Source organism: Pangasianodon hypophthalmus, chromosome 22 (assembly GCF_027358585.1).
Source record: "Pangasianodon hypophthalmus isolate fPanHyp1 chromosome 22, fPanHyp1.pri, whole genome shotgun sequence".
Lineage (NCBI taxonomy): Eukaryota > Metazoa > Chordata > Actinopteri > Siluriformes > Pangasiidae > Pangasianodon > Pangasianodon hypophthalmus.
The window spans coordinates 20399174-20419146 of NC_069731.1; the positions used below are offsets into that span (position 1 = coordinate 20399174).

General features: G+C 36.7%; 2 protein-coding genes and 1 long non-coding RNA gene across 4 annotated transcripts; 2 read left to right on the top strand and 1 right to left on the bottom strand.

Annotated features, from left to right (window-relative positions):
- The first annotated feature begins 90 nt into the window (after positions 1-90).
- On the top strand, positions 91-10564 carry LOC113541178 (monocyte chemotactic protein 1B). Of its 2 annotated transcripts, none has more exons than XM_053227833.1 (4): positions 91-222; positions 7795-8139; positions 8953-9055; positions 9975-10056. In XM_053227833.1, exons 2-4 carry the CDS (start codon positions 8061-8063, stop codon positions 10054-10056), a joined length of 264 nt encoding a protein of 87 aa, XP_053083808.1. In that variant the 5' UTR covers positions 91-222; positions 7795-8060. The 2 variants fall into 2 exon arrangements, with proteins under 2 accessions (XP_053083808.1, XP_026793817.3); XM_026938016.3 differs by lacking the exon at positions 91-222 and adding an exon at positions 10164-10564 and having other exon boundaries at positions 7797-8139; positions 9975-10052.
- A 1709-nt stretch (positions 10565-12273) lies between these two features.
- LOC113541177 (eotaxin) lies at positions 12274-14660 on the top strand. Its single transcript, XM_026938015.3, has 4 exons — positions 12274-12525; positions 13657-13759; positions 13881-13958; positions 14072-14660. Exons 1-4 carry the CDS (start codon positions 12369-12371, stop codon positions 14136-14138), a joined length of 405 nt encoding a protein of 134 aa, XP_026793816.2. The 5' UTR covers positions 12274-12368; the 3' UTR covers positions 14139-14660.
- A 319-nt stretch (positions 14661-14979) lies between these two features.
- On the bottom strand, positions 14980-19899 carry LOC113541188 (uncharacterized). Its single transcript, XR_003404154.3, has 3 exons — positions 19760-19899; positions 16253-16421; positions 14980-15210 (listed from the first exon to the last, which is right to left on the bottom strand). It is a non-coding gene; the product is annotated as an uncharacterized LOC113541188 (long non-coding RNA).
- Positions 19900-19973: the final 74 nt, after the last annotated feature.

Genomic DNA, 19973 nt, shown 5'->3' on the forward strand with positions numbered 1-19973 from the left:
TTTTGTGTTTCCCGTTGATCAGTGTCCCTATTTAAGTTCTGACATTTCCTTTATAAGCTTCTGTTATCTGTTGTCTTGTAGGTTAGTTTTGTTTGTGTTACTGCTCCACTGATCATGTTGCTCCATCTCCATGCACATCTGATGACGTTGCTCCACCGAGGACGTCGCTTCCCCTCCCTGCTCCATTGAAGACATCTCTCTTTTCTCTCATGCCAGAGTCCTGTAAGTGCCTGTCGTATACCTTATGCGATATACTCAGGAGTTCAGAGTGCTTTAGCTAGGGGCTCAATACTTATCTAACTGAGAAATGTCAGTTGTTGCTTTTTAATAAATTTGGAAAATTTTGAAAAAAACAGGTTTTCACAGATTATTGTGTGTAGATTAATGGCAAAAAGTCAAATCCATTTAAAATCAAATCTGTAACAATAAATTGTGTAAAAAGTGAAGGGGTCTGAATACTTTTTCACTGTACAGATTATTATTAGAGTTTTTTTTCTTAGTTAAAGCCTCATGTTTTCCACCATAATCCTTCTCAAAAGACCTGAAAACAAAAGAGATAAAAGAGAATTAGCTTACATATGCGATTCCATGCAAAAGTATTAGCCCTCCTCTAACATACGCATACAGTAAAGCTAAAGAAATTTCTTTGAACTTTAAGGATTTATGTGTTTGAAATCAAAACAAATATTTTCTACGAAGGTATTAATATCCGGTAAGATACACAAACACAGCTGTTTCCCAACCATGTCCTCGAGTCTCATTCCACTCCTACACTAACACTCCAGAGTGGTGTTAATAAAATACCATTTGGCTGATGCAGGAACTTATAAAATAAATAAAATAAATAAATACATGTATTGGAGTGTAGTTCCAGATACTAATGTGCCTTTAAAGCTAAATTTGACACTTTGACAGGAAGAAAATCACGTTTTGTCAACAGGTATAATGCAGGCTTACAAAACTGGATTTTCCAGACACGATGTTTGCAAATCCTTCGAAGGAACGGGACACACTGAGGATGGAAAATGCCGTGGAAGAGCCAAAAAACTGTCTGCATACAATAAACATCAGCTCAAAGTCATAAGGAAATGAGTCGTACGAGGTGGTTATTATGTGTGGACAGTTTTTGGCTCTTCTACAGCACTTTCCTTCCTCATCGTGTCCCGTTCTTTCAAACTGTTCCTCATTTTCTCAGCAAGTGCCACATGGAAGCTTCTAAGAGCATAAAAGATTTGGAAATCTTAGAGGTTCAAGGTGTACTTTCCTATCAGAGAGCGCTCAAAGTAAAACCCTTTTAAGAGCCTAAGAACCATTAATTATCCCTGAACCCTTGAAGAACCTTTTCTCTAAGAGAGTACAAGTACTGAGAGCTAAATTTCAAACAGCTGGCAGGTTCTAGATATTAAGAATAAACTGATGAGGAAAGGATTCTTCAAGAGAATGAGGAAAAGTTCTTAGCTTTCAGGAAATGATTCTGCTTGGACTGTTTTTTCAAATTCTTTATCCTCAGAAAGCTGGCGGATCTGTAGTGTAGGAACATGAGAACGTGTGGGCATGAGGTACATCGCAGGACACACACACACACACACACACACACACACACACACACACACACACACACACACACACACACAGTCAGGGGCAATTTAGTGTAGCCAGTTCATCTACCAGCATGTTTACAGACGGTGGGCGGAAACAAGTGTCAACATTTGTCTTGAGACTGATGTGAGGTTTAAATAAGATGATTTTTGTATTTTTCCACATAATCTACATCGTCTTAAGACATTTCAAGTTGATCAAACTTAGAAATGAAAGTTCACCTGCTGCCTCAAAAACGTGAGGAAACTCAATTTGAAGATAATGTGTTTCAACTCATAAAGTTACGTTTTACAAGTTATTTAACTAACGATCATTACTCTGAGTTAAAACAACTTACTTTATCGACATTATCGATTCAATAAAACGCACTTTATCTTGTCAAATAAAATTCCTCACTATTTCAACTCACACTTTCAAGGTAAGATAACTTCAACCATATTTACATCAGTTGCCATTTTAAATTAAGAGCACTGATGTTTTTAATTTGTTTCTACTTAGATTTATTTCTCATCTTGACTAATAATGGCAAGTTCACCAGTTTCCTTATTCACACTGAATCAACTTACAACTTATCTGCTCAAAAATATTGCATTTATTTTACCTGCATTTTATTTAACACTGGCTTGGGAACGCTTTCCTTTTAGGAAAACAGGTTCTAAAAAAGCTGTTTAAGAATAAAACTGCCTAAACCTCCATCCATTTTATCAACTAATATCCAGGTTACGCGGGTGTCCTACAGAACTGGGAGAAAGGCGGATAAGAGTGACAGAGAGGTGTAGAAAAAGTAAAAGAGGGGAGAAGGAGAAAGAGAGGCAAATGGAGATGGAATGAGTGTGAGAGAGGGAGCTTGAGTGTGAGATGGGAGATGGAGAAAGAGAGAAAAATAAGGCAGATAGAAAGGAATGAGTGAGAGAGAGATCAGGACGGAGACAGAGTGATAAGGAGGGATAGGCCGTGTACTATGACACAGAACAACATAACTGCTTGTCACATACTTTAAAGCTTACTCAATATGAACAAGTTCATGTGAATTTTTGACCTTTGAATGGTTTGTACAATACTTGGACTGTTATGAATATGCTGAACATTACCCAAGTAGTAAACTCTTTCTACAAGCATAAAGAACAAGCTTGTGTAATCTTTCTGGAAGATGATGATCAGGAAAAAAATGAAAGTGACGATATTTCAAATCTGTGACCTATATTTTAACATTCAGATTCAAACATCCAAGACGTTAACTAAAGTAAACTAAAATAAAATAAAATAACAAACTAAACTAAAATAAAATATCATGAAATGTCAAACTGGCAAATCTAAAGAATCAGCTACTTCAGACTGTACCGTAAACTTTTTGTTCTTAGTTTTTCTTTTTCTCTGTAATTTATCTTTTTTGTTGCTGTTGTATTTTTCAGCACACAATGACGGTTTAAACTTGATGCTAAGGAGACGGTAGATTATTCCAGCTGTGTAGGGGTTTATATGATGAGCAGGTGCCATTATTTATCTCCTGGATCCTTCTGTATTCTTGGCGTGTTGTGAGTGAAGGTGAGGTGCGTCTCATTTCACAGGGAGTGATATCAGAAAGGGTGATGAAATGTATGATGAATTACTGGTTCCTCCACTTCTTTTACACGTACTTATGAGCTGATAAAGCTTTCACTCACACAGACTCTGACTGCTGAACACTGAAGCTTATTTTCCCACATGGTGTTAAACTTCTGCTTGTTTATGGGCTGTATAAAGGCTGATAAAAGGCTTTATGAGAATAGCACACAGATAAATCTGGTAATGACTAACGGCGAAAGGCAGGGACGGCTTCTTTGAGCATTATTGTAGTCGATAGCGGAGAAAGAACTATTGTTGTACAATCCTGATGAATTCCAGAGATCAAGGTCAAGATCAAAACCCAGAAACCGAATAATCAGTGTCACTCAGCAACGTTAAAGGATGGACAAGAGGCAGGGACCCAAACTACAGCCATTATAACCAGACTGAGCTTTAGATTTTTGTACAAACTGAGGGGGAAAATGCATCAACGAACTTGAAATGTAGGTCAAACGTTTACAGTCATGGGAAAAAGAAAGTGCACCGTCCTTCAATTCTATGTTTTTATTTATCAGTTTATTCACTAACTTATAACCTATAAACAAACAAATAACTTCAGGTGACAACAAAAAACAACAGATTTTAATAGGTAGTCAGTTTTTCCCCAAAAAATAAACCAACATTAAGAAACCAGTAATGAAATGCACAGGATTAGATCATCATCAAGAAGTGTGAGTGCCTCTATAAAAGCAGAACCTTTTGGCAGTTTGGTGTTCTGGAGCGCTCAGGTGTGTGTCTACATCATGCCAAGAAGAAAGCAAAGAAGAAAGACTGTAGGTCCAAAAGTCTGATCCGTTCACTACAACACTCCGGTTAATCCAGATCTGTGAGTATGAAATTACTGAATGTGTGAACACGAGTCACTGACTCAACAAAGTAAAAAAGAGTCGCATTTCAACTTCGAAAAAAGGGGTCCTTTAAGGGTTTATTGTATAATTAAGCGTTCTTAGCCTGCTAAAGGAAAACACAGATTAGTCAGTAACGAACTGATAAAAAAAAACATTGTTCTTTAGTCATTGATACATTGATTTTCTGTAAGGAGATGTTTATTTAACATGTATGGAAGGAGTCTCCAGTGTCAGCGCTTTGTAACAGTCAGAGGTAAAGCTGTAACTTTAAGTTTTCCAACATCTTCGGGACAGAGGAGTTCACGCTTCATTGTGGTTCTTGCGTAACAAGCTGTGATTTTTAATCTTACTAACTTGAAGAGAGAGAATAAAGAGAGGCTGGTGAGGGAACGAGTGTTTATAGCCGCTATAACGTAAGTGACAACAGGAACTAACTTGCGTCACCAACATTTAATGTAACTATAAATGGATAAAAGTGTGATGTGTTGATGTTTAATAATTAAAAAATCTTAATCGTTGACAAACTGCTGTGGTGTAAGAGGATGTTGTGCTGTTATAAGAAAATAATCAGCAGTATCTCAGCTTCATCACACAACCCTGCTGTTGATTATTTTCCTAATTACTGCAGTTCTGCTTGTTGTATTTAGGAGTTGTGTTAAGCAACATCTCTTGATATTAAACGAACGTAACGAACTCAGACATGTTCATGAAGCTGCTTGTATGGATGTAAATGGTTTTTTTTTGATGCACAGTTAGGAATCAGGAATGAGAATTTGCACAGATAGCTTATCTTTCCAACAATAATCTTTGTAAGCTGACGTCACTCGCATTCTTGTGTAAAAAATGTTTCTATAAACATTCGATAAACTGTGACAGGGAACAATGCAAACCAGAGAGACAAATAAATAAACGTAGTAATAAAAGTAGCTCGATCTCGTTGTTGTAGCTCTGAAATGATTACTTACGTTAGCGTTTTTTAACTTTATTTGATGTTCTATATACGGTTTGTTTGAGTCTAACAACTTTGAAGTGTTTAATAATTTTTTAAAAATCCACATGCTAGCCTACGATCCTGCTTGATCCTGCACCATGACAGAAACACGTGTGATTAAGCTAATAAATTTATAGGACATATAAAGGACATAGCGGTGATGTTTTACAACACGAGTATGTAGTCATGTCGCCTGAGATTGAGTCATCAGTGTCCCAACGTGTAGTGAGCCAGGGCCTTTACGAGCCCCCGAGCTTGTCTACACGATGTTCTGATTCACCACCGAGGGAGCTAGCGAGCTGATTGAGACACACCCTTAGTCTGTGACCTAGTGAACCAGTACCAGGATGTATTTTTTGATAGAGACTTCAAAGTACTTCTGTAAGTCGCTCTAGACAAAGGAATCTGCCAAATGCCATAAATGTAAAATGTAGTTGGGCTGTAAGCCAGCACACTCACGAAAAGGAATAACAGGAAGCAAATCAAATGGTTCACAGCAGCTCAGTTAAACATGTTTATTTACTAAGAGGCAATGTGCTCGAGTTTTAAAAGCCTGTAAATTGCCAAAAGACACACAGCCAACAACATCAGGAGGCAGACTAATTTCAAATCTTCCCAGCAGCGTGGAGAAAGCATCTATCAGGCTGATGGGTCCCGGCCGTTGGAATGAGCAGAGCATGCTCTAGTGGTTCACCACGAGGTCCATGGGGGTGAGAGCAGAGCCTTCAGGTCTAGGGAGCAATGGCCTGAGTGCATCTTACACAGAGCTGCTACTGTCACTTGTGTTGAAAGATTTCCATAATTTACTCTCTTGTGAAGTACTTATGATGTCAATTGCTTTCCTTTGGATGTTATCCAGGGCTGCCAGAGATGTTGTAGAGGCACCTGTCCAAGAAAGTGATGCATATTCCATGATACTCTGAACCTGTGACTTGTACACACATGCTGTCACAGATTATTTATGTGCTGTTATATAAAACTATCACAGAGAGAATATCCTGGTGTAGAGGTTTAAATTCCACACTGGACTTCCTGTAACAGAAAGAGGCCTGATTATAGTGGTATTATGTTTACTCTGTGTGTGTGTGTGTGTGTGTGTGTGTGTGTGTTGGTCTGGCCAGTTTTCTCTGATATAATTATTTCTCGTGTAGAAGGATATCATGATATCATACAGTACATTAACCTCATATCAGTTATTTAAATATGCAAAATACAAATTCTATTTTTAGCTCCTTTATCCCCGGTCTTTGGCTATAGGTGACATTTTCCAGTGTTTTCCATAAACATTAACCCTGAGGACCAGGAGAACAACAAGCCACAGTCCACGCAACAAAAAAAACAAAACTGAAACAACCTTTTATAACCTTGAGTCATGTGCTGTAGTTTATTTATATGTTTTAGATATGATTTAGATTATTTTATTTTTGTCTACCATTTTTTGCTTTATTTCTATTTTTCCTTCACACTGTAAAGCACTTTGAGATGCATTTTAAATGGATTAAATGGATTTATGTGTATAAATAAAGTTGTTTATTATTATTATTATTATTATTATTATTATTATTATTATTATTCCCCTGTTTACTCTTGGGCAGTGCAGAGTTTTAGAGACTTTTTTTTTTTTTACACTTTTTAAAGTGAATCAGTTAGGCTTATTGATTATCAGTTAGGCTTATTGATTATCTGTTAGGCTTATTGATTATCAGTTAGGCTTATTGATTATCAGTTAGGCTTATTGATTATCTGTTAGGCTTATTGATTATCAGTTAGGCTTATTGATTATCTGTTAGGCTTATTGTACCTATCAACCTTTGAGATATTTAAAATATTTGTAGAAACATAGATTAATAACAGAATTTCCTCAAAACATCAGGAATTTGCACATAACAATAAAATATTTTCAACTTCTTCTGCAGTTAAACTTTGTAGATAGATAGATAGATAGATAGATAAGTGGCATGTCCAGGCTGGAAGAAGACAAAGTCACATTTGCTGAAAATCTGATTTGTTCCTTGGTGCGGAATGAAAAATGATTTGTCAAATCTGTTGTCAAATCTTTTGTGGAACCTCTTAAAATAAAGCTGAAAGTCTACACTTCGATCACATCTTGATTGTTTTATTTCAAATCCATTGTGGTGGAGTATAAAGGCAAAATCACAAAAACTCTGTCATTGTCCAAATACTTCCGGACCTGACTGTATATACAGTATATAAGCCAAAAGTATGTGGACACCTGACCATGACCTCTATTCAACTCTCTGATGTTGTGCATGCTTTATATGTATGTATGTGTGTGTGTGTGTGTGTGTGTGTGTGTGTGTGTGTGTGTGTGTATATATATATATATATATATATATATATATATATATATATATATATATATATATATATATATAGACACATGTCCAAGGTGAGTTCATTCTCCTCAGTCAACACAAGACTAATGATTTCTTTCTGTTTATTTTGACACTTTCTGAACACTTTTTCCTCAGTTCCACTTTCTTTCAGACTGGCTTCTACAAAAAAGTGAAAAGCATAATACATATTGTTGTAGATAATTATTATTACCTATAGCTTACCTCTAGCCTGAGACTGACTTTAAATAACTAAATAAATAATAAATAACATGTCTGAATATTTTTGCTATACTGTTTATATTCATTTAAATGAGATGTTTTGAATAGATTTATTCAGCATGAGAAAAAAAAACAGAGCAGTTTGTGTTTATTAATTTTTTATTTCATTTGTCAGAGAGGTGTGTTTACAATGGGAGGAATCAGGAAGGATTAATCCAGCGGGTGACTGCACAGTTCCACCTGCCACAGAAGGACTCAAAAAAAAAAAAAGAGAGAGAGAAAAAAACGACCAATGATATCCGTGTGGGAAAATCCCAGGAGATAAGGTTAAAAAAAGGGCGCTCTGCGATATATACACACACACATGTTGTAAGTCTTCCCAGAGAGAGAGAGAGAGAGAGAGAGAGAGAGAGAGAGAGAAAGGAAGACGGATACAACATCATGGCTATGGTTAAGATTCCTACTGGGACTTTTCTGTTCGTCCTCATCCTCACTGCCTTCATCATGGACACAGAAACAGGTGAGATAAAAAAATAATACAATACCATAATGTTGAACTTTCACCTTCTGTTCCTTTCTCTTTATTTGTAATGAATAAGAGTTTATAGATTAAGCTTTGTGCTCATGCAGGGTCACTTCAATACTGTTGTGTGTTTGTGTTTTTGTGCATTCTCGGTGTGTCTTTTATATTTTTATACCTTTATACTCAGATTGTATATAATTACTTTTATAAGTATTATGTCTCCTGTCCTTTGCTGCTGTAACAGTGCAAATTTCCCCACTGGTGATGAATAAACGATTATCTTATCTCATCTTATGCTGAAATTATTTTGGCCAGAGAGTAAAAAGTTGAAGAGTTGAAGAAAAAATGGCAGATTTTTTTTATTATTATTAAATATGACACGAAAATGTGGTTTTATTTCCTGTGAAATTCTGTTCATCATTCCTTTACAAGCATGAAGAAGTTAAACTTACACAGATTAACTTATTTATCCAGTTTAACTTATTAATATTGTTAATCATAAAGCAGAAGATTGCGAGATCACAGTGAGATTGCAAGATGTGGATTGTTGATTATTAAACAGAACGTACAGGGGTTCTCAAAGGGTTTTTTTTTTACACCCAGGGACTCTTTGAGCTGCATAAATAAAAAATGGCTGAAATAGCTGATTTTAAATCATTTGAGTGAGATATGATTTGTTAAATCTGCACGAAGGGGACAGGAGGTTGTGCGATATCACACCTAGTATATCAGATTATAGAGATAATGATCTTTATATAATTTCCTTAATCACAAAAATCTCGTCTTGTCTCGTCTTGTCTTGTCTCGTAGCACGATGCTGCTTTTCCTACACGCAGAAGCCGGTTCGCTGCGGCCGGCTGAAAGGCTACTCCATCCAGGAGATCACCGGAAACTGCGACATCAGAGCTATAATGTGAGTCTCGACACAACACTGAGTGTTTTTCTAATAAAAAAAAACTACAACTATGACAGTTTTATTGAAGTATCACAGTTACCATGGTTACCATGAAATACCATAGTAGATCCATGGTAGTGTTATGGTTACCATGGTTACCAAAAAAGTACAGTAGTAAAACCTGTACCTGTGAGGTTCCACAGTAAAACCATAGTACTACAGTAGTTACCATGGTTACCATGAAGCACCATAGTAAAACCATGGCAGTTCCATAGTTACCAAGCATAGTAAAGCCCATTGCAAAACTGTAGTAGTATCACAGTTACCATGGTTACCATTGAAAGACAATAGTACAACCAAGGTACTACAATGGTTACCATAGTGGTTCCATAGTTGCCACGGTTACCATGAAGTGCCATAGTATAACCTTGGTACCACAGATACCAAGTACCACGGTAAAATCATAGTAGTGCCATAGTTACCGTGGTTACCATAAAGTACTGTAGTAAAATTGTTGTGGTGTCATGGTTACCATGAAGTGCTGTAGTAAAACCACAGTAGTGTCATATTTGCCATGGATACCAAGTACCATAGTAAAACAATGGTAGTGCCATAGTTACCATGGTTACCAAGAAGTACCACATTAAAAGAACAGTAGTATTATAGATACTGGTTACCATAATAACACTGTGGTAGTGCCATAGTTACCATGGTTACCATAATAACACTGTGGTAGTGCCATAGTTACCATGGTTACAATAATAACACTGTACCAACGTGAATCTGTGGTACAGTAGTACCGTAGTTACTAACCCTGTGGTAGTGTCATGGTTACCATGGTTACAATGAAGTGCCATAGTAAAACCATGGTGGTACTGTAACAGTGTTGTGATGATGTCATTAATTTAACCCTCACACTTTCCTGTATTTTCTGCAGATTCGAGACCTGGAACGGGAAATTCATCTGCGCTGATCCGAAGATGAGATGGACTCAAGACAGGATCACGTGCCTACGGTGAGAAACGCAGTTTTATCCGCCGTGTGAAAGCGTTTCAGCTTTTTAAAGCTGTTCTGCACCCAGGAGCGAAACCTCAAATTAAAGAAAACGGTTTGTTTTTATTTTTAGGAAGAAGGCTGCAGTAATGGGGGACACTGGAACGCTGAACTGAGGACGAGCTCCAGTTCACAGCTTTAACTTCAGACTCAGAAGTGAAATTATTACCACATGAAGTCTTTATTTTTCTTTATTAGAGCATCTTAAAGGTGTGCTTTTCTACTTCCATTAGAATTTTGGCCCCGTGTGGAGGCCACAGTCTTACATTCACATATTGTGCACTTTGGTACTCAGAGGATACCGAAGGAGTTTCTAATACAAAGATATTTTGGTTTATATTATATATAAATATATATTTTTTAAATTACAAATATGAAAAGTAAACAATGCCGTATTTATGGATGTGGTTTGTCTTGGGGAAATGCACTTCTTCCTTCTGTATAAATCACAAAAATAAATATTTTTTTAACAAGCATCAGTTTTCATGAAATGTATAAACGCACAATACAATATGTCCAATTTTTGTTTTTAAAAAAAGAACGAAAATGAAGCATGAAAAAACATAGCATAATAATTCTACTGTTATACCAAATATATTATACTTTTACATTGCATTAATAATATTAAATACATTCACATTTAACTCAGTTATTTGTTTTTGTTTAATTATTGATGATTGGTATTGAAATATTTTATGGGTTTAGACTTTATAATTCTAATCTCTGCTTTTAAGTTTATAATCCAGATGACCTCCAGGTGGCGACACTGACAGGATAATAGAGAACATGAGCTCTGCTTTATATTTTAATATTATTTTTATTATGCATTTTTCTTGAAAGTGTGTAGGAGAGAGCAACAGGGATCATTTTTAAATCCAGATGCATTAACAACAGCAAGCACAGCTTTTTTTGTTTGTTTGGTGATTTGTTTGATCAGTTGATTTTAAATTACTAGCCAAGTTAATATTTTTTATTATTAATATCACGATAAAATACATTTTGCATTACATCTTTGCACGAAGAGATGGTAAATAAAAGGAGGTAAAATTAGAGGGCCTAAAACAGAACCTTGTGGTACACCATACTGGACTTTTTTAAGGTTCTGAAGAATCTCCATTAATAATTACCATTCCAGTTTATAGTCTGGTTAATCGGGCCGTGTTCGAGCGTCTGTCCATTATAATATCACAGTAAAATGCTCCACTCATTTAAGTCCAAGATCACAAAGATCCCAGCTAACGTGCACAGATTTCCGTTTTCCCCCGAGGTTAGCGTCACCTGTCGCAGGTGAGTTCCACAGAATAATTAGGTGAATTATGTCACATGTGGTGTAGATGGAGGTCAGATGATCTCGTTAGCTGCAGCAGGTTCGACTCTCAAAAAGACTCCAGAAGAATAAAGTAAAACTAAACCTACATACACATCGACATACAACATAAAAAATAAAAGAGTGTGTTCTGTTCACAAGGTACATAAATAAAAGCTTTTCACAGGCATCTGTTTAAAAATTATCGACTATAAAACCAACTTCATTATACACATATATTAAGTTTAGATTAAGTAATGCTTATATATTAAGAAATAATAAACTTTCTGATAACTTTCTTTTCCTGATAAACTTTCTCGATATTAAAACTTAGTGAATGTTCTAACTCACAGAAGCAAACTTCCACAAATGTATTACCTGCCCTTCGGTTGTATAAATTTACACAAAAGCTCTGTTTCTGATAAATCACACTGTATTACATATTCATTAAGGCAGAATGAATATCAGCACGGCTGCGAGTACCTGCGAGTACCTGCGAGTACCTGAGGCCCAATCGATATTGCGATATTGCGTAAATAAATCAGGGCTCCAGCGTCTCGTTGGTATAAAAATCAAATACATTTTGTAGTCTTCGTTTTGTCGTAAGGCAGTGGAAACATTCTGCAGTTTACTGTGTAAGCTTGCTCTCGGATATTGTGCATGTAGACTTATATACAAAATAAAATGTTCTGAATTCCTCATTTCTGAACACAATTAGATAACGAAGAGTCTGAAGACATGATTACTGCAGGAGGAATGAGGAAATCAGGAACATTTTATCTTCGTCCGGGAAAAAGACTCAAGTGAAACCAAGAAAAAGAAAATAAACACAATCCTTTTTGATCATGTGAACAGATTATCGTGAAGCATTCACAAAGGTTTAAGAATGAGGTGCGACACACACACACACACACACACACACACTCTCACTCACACTGCAACACACACAGAGACACGCTCCGTACCACACAAATGCCCCAACACACACACACTCCGCTCTGTAAATCTTCTCAGAGAGGAAAAAAGAGAGGAAAAGATGGATACAACATCATGGCTGTGTTGAAGATTCCCACTGGGACGTTTCTGTTCATCCTCATCCTCAGTGCCTTCATCACAGACACAGAAACAGGTGAGTTTACAAAAACAGCAGTAATATTTAACCTTTATATTCTGTTCTCTTTTTTTTTTTAACTAAAAAATAGAACAAAAATGTAAAATATAGATGTTAGATTTTTTCCCAACATGATGGTCATGATGTTTGGTCATGTTCATGTTTTGGCCAGAGAGTGCAGCAGTGTTGAGATAACGACGGATCGTTGTAAATATTTAACTCCGGCTAACTTGGATGCGTGTGTTAGCTTACGTTTACACTCGCAAGCGACAGACGCTGGTCATTTTTTAAAATTATGTGAAACAGAGCCTTGATTTCAGCAACAGCGACATTTTAACCGAGATTTTCTCAACTCTATGCGAATCAGAACGATTCCTCGGACCGATCCGAATCCTGCGTGTGACGCGTGCAGTCCGACGTTCCTGCAATTCCCCGATCAACAACTTTAACTCCTACCTGCGATTAGTTCCCATTTTCTGGAAGAAAAACATATAAGCGTGGTTTCTTCTTCTCCTGTCGTATAAAATCTCACATTAAATGAGTATAGAGATGTTGTGAAGAACATTTACATGTTTCTGAACTGATTTTCACACTCTTTCATGCGTTATTTAATTTGTTCTGCTTGTTTAGAAGCATTTCTATTTTAACTCCTACATTTCTCATCGCAAATAAAAAAAATGTGTCACAGGCCACGCCCACTAGAGAAGAGCTACAGCTGAACTCTTTACCTGTATGGAATCTGGAGCTGTGGGATTTAAACTAAAAATGTGTGTGCTTGAACTTCCACGCTTGTAACACTCTCATTAAAATATTGACGGAAACACATTTGCTGTAAATCACGTTACGGAAATGATTATATCTAAAACTAAACATGAAGGAGAACCTGTAGGTGAAATCTAAATGTCAGTGTGTTGATTTATTCACCAAAAATTACAGTATTTTTAAACTTTTTTTTTTTTTTTTTTGCATTGCTGTTAACACTAAAGAGCTGTTGTGGGTCAGTGAGGCATGGATCATGAGTATTACACACAGCACGATGCTCTGACTGAATTAGTGTGATAATTAGTGTGATAATTAGTGTGATCATTAGTGTGATCATGTTTGCTTTGTTTTTGCTAAATCTTTATGAACATTGGGAACACCTCGCAGCACGATGCTGCTTTTCCTACACACGGAGGCCTGTTCGCTGCGCCCGGCTGCTGGGCTACTTCATCCAGGAAATCACCGGAAACTGTGACATCAGAGCTATAATGTGAGTCTCGACACAACACTGAGTGTGTTACTGTAATTTAAAAAAAAAGAAGAAGAAGATTTTATCCCCAGCTTCATGATGATGATGATGATGATTTCTGTATTTTGGTTTTTCGCTGCAGTTTTAAGACCCGGGATGAGAGACTCATCTGCGCCGATCCCAGAATGGAGTGGACTCAAGAGAGGATCACGTGTCTGTGGTGAGCAACGCTGTTTCTGTTTTTTGGGGTTTTTTTCAGAGTTTAATTAAAATTTAGACTTTTTCTATTTAAAATTTGTTTCTACCGTAGCATTAAAAACTCTTTCTTTCTAGGGAAAAGGCTGGAACGATGGAATATTGGAAGAACGGAATGAATGAAGGATGGATGAAACTAGCGTGACATCTTGTTTAGGAAAAATCCACCCTGAACAATTTGCATATTAATCTTCATAATTAATTAATAATTAATTATAATAATTAATATTTAATAATGAATATGTTTAATATGGATTTATTCTGTAATGAAATTGTGAGGTTTTCAGTTTAACCCTTTCAGGCCAGTCTAGATGCAGAGTGTTTCCTGTAAGTCTATTATTCAAAATAAATGAATTAATGATTTTATATAAACATATTTATACTCATTTGCATTTAAACATTGCATTTGCTTTTGCTATTCCTGCAATACCTTTATTTTTGTACGTGTTTAATATGTTCACATGTAACATGTGATTTAAATAATACAAATAACTAAAATAAATATAAACAATACACTGCATTTTAAACTCATTTATTCATGAATCAGTTCAACGTATTTCACTTACGGTTTCCTACATTACCCACAATGCCCTGCACTCCATGACTCCATCAACTCCATCAGCTCCATCATTCCATCACTCCATCAACTCCATCACTCCATCAACTCCATCAGATCCATCAGCTCCATCACTCCATCACTCCATCGCTCCATCACTCCATCGCTCCATCATCCCATCACTCCATCGCTCCATCACTCCATCAGCTCCATCACTCCATCGCTCCATCACTCCATCACTCCATCGCTCCATCACTCCATCAGCTCCATCGCTCCATCACTCCATCACTCCATCGCTCCATCACTCCATCGCTCCATCACTCCATCGCTCCATCACTCCATCGCTCCATCATCCCATCACTCCATCGCTCCATCACTCCATCAGCTCCATCACTCCATCGCTCCATCACTCCATCACTCCATCGCTCCATCAACTCCATCAGCTCCATCGCTCCATCACTCCATCGCTCCATCACTCCATCGCTCCATCACTCCATCAGCTCCATCACTCCATCTCTCCATGAGCTCCATCGCTGACTAGCTGAGCCGAGTCTCTGCGTCATATAGCTGCAGTGCATTCTGGGACTTTGAGTCCTGAACTTGCTTCAACGTCTCTAAAACTCCTACACTGGATTTCTCGTTAATATGATGTTGAACGTCGCTGGAAAATAAAAATGTGAGAAAATGAGTTTTGTTTTTAGGAGATAACGACGAAACCTTAACTGTTTGAGACTGTATAAGTGTTTTCTCTTATTAAACTCCAACGTAACTCCTAACAATAACAATAATAACAATCACAACTGTAACAATAACAACAATAACAACTATAACAATAACAACAATAACAATAACAACATTCACAACATTCACAACTATAACAATAACAACAATAACAACAATAACAATAACAACATTCACAACATTCACAACATTCACAACTATAACAATAACAACAATAACAACAACAATCACAACTGTAACAATAACAACATTCACAACAATCACACCTGTAACAATAACAACAATAACAACTATAACAATAACAACAATAACAATAACAACATTCACAACATTCACAACTATAACAATAACAACAATAACAACAATAACAATAACAACAACAATAATAACAATAACAACAATCACAACTATAACAATAACAACAATCACGATAATAACAATCACAATAATAATAATAATAATAATAACAATAACGACTCTCTATAACTGGGTCTAATCAGTTCAGAACTAATTAGTCTAATCTTGCTGATGATGAGTTCGTTTATTTATTTATTTATTTATTTATTTATTTATTTTATAATTCAAAAAACGATTACATTCTTACATTGTCAAATATGACTATTTACAATTTAAAAAGTCTAAATAAATAACTTTATCTGTCTATCCTCTTTTCCTTTAGGGTCAAACTATTCTTTCTTAAATTTAATAATCCTTTTGTTTTTCCATACTGAAGGTCTATAAAGCAAGCAGTGGCAAAATAATAATAACAGGATTGTGTAAATGTGTTATTTTTGCATTTCTTTAACAGTCACACAATACTTTTATTTTAAAAATCAACAACTTATATCTAATACAGTAACATAAAGAAGGAAAGAAAGAAAGAAAGAAAGAAAGGAAGGAAGAAAGATAATATGTGGTTTATTAAATAAAACTGCTTTAATGAAGGGATTTTAGAAACTCACTCATGTTCTTTTCTGTCGCTGTGAATTGATAACGAAGCCATGAAGGAAATTCAGAGATTACAGCAGGAGGAATGAAGATCTCAAGCCAGCAGGTGGAGGAGCACCAATCAGATCATCTCAGAACTTCATAGATAGGAGGTGAAATGATCCACACAGGGACGTGACCCAACTGATTTAAAAAAAATATTTCAGGAAAAATGTTTCAGCAGTATCTGCAGGAAAAACACGTTTTCAGTAAAATCTGTTTTATTTTATTCTATTTTTAATCTTATTTTATTTCTGGATTTTAATAAAACCTTTCATAAAGGAGAACATTCATTTATCTCTGAGATCATTTACATCATTTTAGATTTGGTCCTGGCTGGTTCATATTAATATTAATATTAAATAATTAATTATTCATTAGTGGTTCTTTATTATTAATAGTACAGTTTCCTTGTGTAATAGGATTTCCTCCTGCTTCTCAGTTTACAGGAGTGTACGGTCAAAGCTGTCTGATTTCCCTCGTGTCTGTTTCTGTTTGTAGGCGAATGTTTGAGGAGATTGAGATCGCAGATCAGAGGCCTGATTCTAACAGAGAAGAACCGGATCTGCACATTATTGACCTTTCAAGGTTCAAAGCAAAGTGTGTGTGTGTGTGTGTGTGTCTCTCTCTCTCTCTCTCTCTTTCTCTCTCTCTCTCTCTCTCTCTCTCTCTCTCTCTCTCTATATATATATATATATATATATATATATATATATATATATATATATATAAACTGTGTAAAAGTCTTGGCACCCTATTGTTTTTAGTACAAACTTTGTTATAAATGTTTATTTTCTGGCTTCTACATTATTGATTCAGTACAAAAACATTTTAGATTCCAAACATTAGTTTTCCAGCACAAAATGAAATGTTACAGAAAAATGTCGTTAAATAAATAAATATATAAATAAATAAATAAATAAATAAATGCCGATGTGTGACTTTTATTTTGAAGCCCTCCGCCATGACACACCCATGAGGTGAACATGGGGCTACGTGCAGATTCCAGTAGCGAGTGTGGCTCCCCGCGCATGCGCAGTGCAGATTGGGTGTTAGGCACAGATCGGGTAGTGACGATGTGGCCCGATCTGTACTGCACATGCGCTAACGGTTTAAGGCGCGATTTACTCCAGTGCGCATGCGTCAAAATCCTCAGTACGATACAAGGTTTGAGGTTTTGTTAGTTTTGGAAATGATTTTTATTACATTAGTGCACACACAGAGAGTTTTAATGAACCTGTAAGAGTTACAGTCAGCTGTCCAACAAGGACGAGACAAAAAAAGAAAGAATATGAACATAAAAATCACTTCAGTTAATAACTGAACAAACAAAAGCGTATAGTTTATTAATAAGTTATTTTGACTGCTTTTTCGCAGGTGAATGCTCGAATCTGATTGGTCAGAAGGTTTCCGTATAACGCAGTTCCAGCTGTAACGTGAGCGACAGGTTTATATTAATGCGCTCGTTCTAATACGATATCGTTTCCATGGTAACAGCTCATTCACAGGGACTCGTACTGCGAACGCTGCACGTAATCTAAATCTAATAATAAACAGATTTTAAAAATGGGTTGTTTAATAAAGTAAAACCTGTAACCGTCGATTTGGTGAATTTTTCTGTAAGGAGACGTTTATGTAACATTTATGGAAGGAGTCTCCAGTGTCAGCGCTTTGTAACAGTCAGAGGTGGTTCCCAGCATGGGGAAGTGCTCAGGACAGAGAGTTCAGGACAGAGAGTTCAAGCGTTTCCTGTTTCTCAATGAAATGACAAGCTGATTTTTTTTGAGAGTGAAAGAAAGAGAGACGGAGAGAGAGAGAGAGAGACAGAGACAGAGAGATAAAAGAGACAGACAGACAGAGAGAGACACAGGGAGAGGTAGAGAGAGAGAGAGAGAGAGAGAGAGAGACAGGGAGAGGTAGAGAGAGAGAGAGAGACAGGGAGATAAAAGAGACAGACAGAGAGAGAGAGACAGAGAGAGAGGCAGAGAGAGACACAGAGAGAGGTAGAGAGAGAGAGATAAAAGAGACAGACAGAGAGAGAGAGAGAGAGAGAGAAAGAGGCAGAGAGAGACACAGAGAGAGGTAGAGAGAGAGAGAGAGAGAGAGAGGCAGGTGAGGGAACGAGTGTTTATCGCTGCTATAATGGAAGTGTGAACAGGAATTAACTCGTCTCTCAGTTGGTTCATATCATTAAATCTGACTGTAAACTGTTCAAATCACAGAGCGTCAGTATCCATGGTTACAGCGTACAAACGCGAACGCTGTGACATCACAACACAAAATAATGTCCGAGACGCTGTAATCATGAAGAATACGGTGTTCTGAGCATGGTGTCTAAACCTCGTCCACTTTCCTCACTGAAAAAAATACTTTCAGATTAATTGATTTGATTAATTAATTAATTAATTAGTTAGTTCTGTCTGACTCTTACTTAATACTGAATATTATTCCCAGGATTGTGTTCTCTGAAGTCTGATGTCTAAAAACCTTGTTATTATATAATTACAACATTTACAACCGGTTAATTTCTGCAATTTCAATAAACAAATGCTTTTAGTCCTGATCTATGATCATCATTTTAGTTGGAATAACAAGGATGATCTTTTTTCTTTTTTCCAAAATTGGCTTAATAACAATAATTTATTGCTTTCTCAGCTGTTTAATGCAAAAGAAGCGCAGTGTTGACGCGGATCGGGTAGCCACAGCTGAGTCAGATCACCAAGAAGAGTCGACTCTTTCGGCTCCCAAGCACTCGGTCAGTGATGGTTCTTTTATTCAGTACAGCTGGAAGTGTGTACTGAAATCTCCCTCTGAGTCTAATTCAGAGAATAAACATGTTGTAATGAATTTTACTGAAGGTGTTTCAGTCACATGTGCACTGAGAGACACCAAACCTCCCTGCACTGATGTGCTGCACTATCATAAAGCTTTATTTCTGTTTATTCTGTGTTCATTCACACACACACACACACACACACATGCACACACACACACCAGGTGTGGAAAAGAGCTTTCAGTGGAAGAATTTACTTACTGAAGAGAATGAATTAATAACTTAATGAGTGTAAAGTTTTAATAACTTTAATAACTTTAACTAACTTAATGAGTGTACACTTGCACATGAATGTCCTCTATGTTTACATTTCACACATATACATATAGATAGATAGATAGATTTGCACATATGACAATAAACTCTTGAATGTTGAATCTTAAAGATGGAGACTGGGCTGTTTAAAAGCTGTTTAAAGGTTCCTCAAACTCTCAGTAATGAGTTCTCCTAGTGGAGCGCTGTACAGAGACTAAGCTGGTCATTTGGTAAATAATTCTTTAGTTTCTCTCTCTCTCTCTCTCTCTCTCTCTCTTTCTCTCTCTCTCTGTCCATCTCTCTCTCTGTTTCTCAGATCAAAACTCTTGGAGCTAAGATCTCTTAGGGTTTCTCTGGGTTTCTCCAGGTTCTTGCTTTAAAACAAAAAAACAACCTGAGTTTACTTATTTCCTTCCAGCGGAGGACCAGTGGTTAGGCCTCAGCGCTCTCACCGCCGCGGCCCGGGTTCGATTCCTGGTCAGGGATCCAACACCAGCCACTGGGGTTGCACAAGACAGTGCACTTCCAGTGCCGGTCCCAAGCCCGGATAACATCAGGGAGGGTTGCGTCAGGAAGGGCATCCGGTGTAAAAACTGCCAAATCTACCC

Coding starts and splice junctions, on each gene's coding strand:
- LOC113541177 (XM_026938015.3), top strand. CDS start 12,369: ATGCCCCAACACACACACACTCCGCTCTGTAAATCTTCTCAGAGAGGA. Junction 13,760..13,880: donor TGTGACATCAGAGCTATAAT/GTGAGTCTCGAC, acceptor TTTTCGCTGCAG/TTTTAAGACCCGGGATGAGA. Junction 13,959..14,071: donor GAGAGGATCACGTGTCTGTG/GTGAGCAACGCT, acceptor CTTTCTTTCTAG/GGAAAAGGCTGGAACGATGG.
- LOC113541178 (XM_026938016.3), top strand. CDS start 8,061: ATGGCTATGGTTAAGATTCCTACTGGGACTTTTCTGTTCGTCCTCATC. Junction 8,140..8,952: donor CATCATGGACACAGAAACAG/GTGAGATAAAAA, acceptor CTTGTCTCGTAG/CACGATGCTGCTTTTCCTAC. Junction 9,056..9,974: donor TGCGACATCAGAGCTATAAT/GTGAGTCTCGAC, acceptor TATTTTCTGCAG/ATTCGAGACCTGGAACGGGA.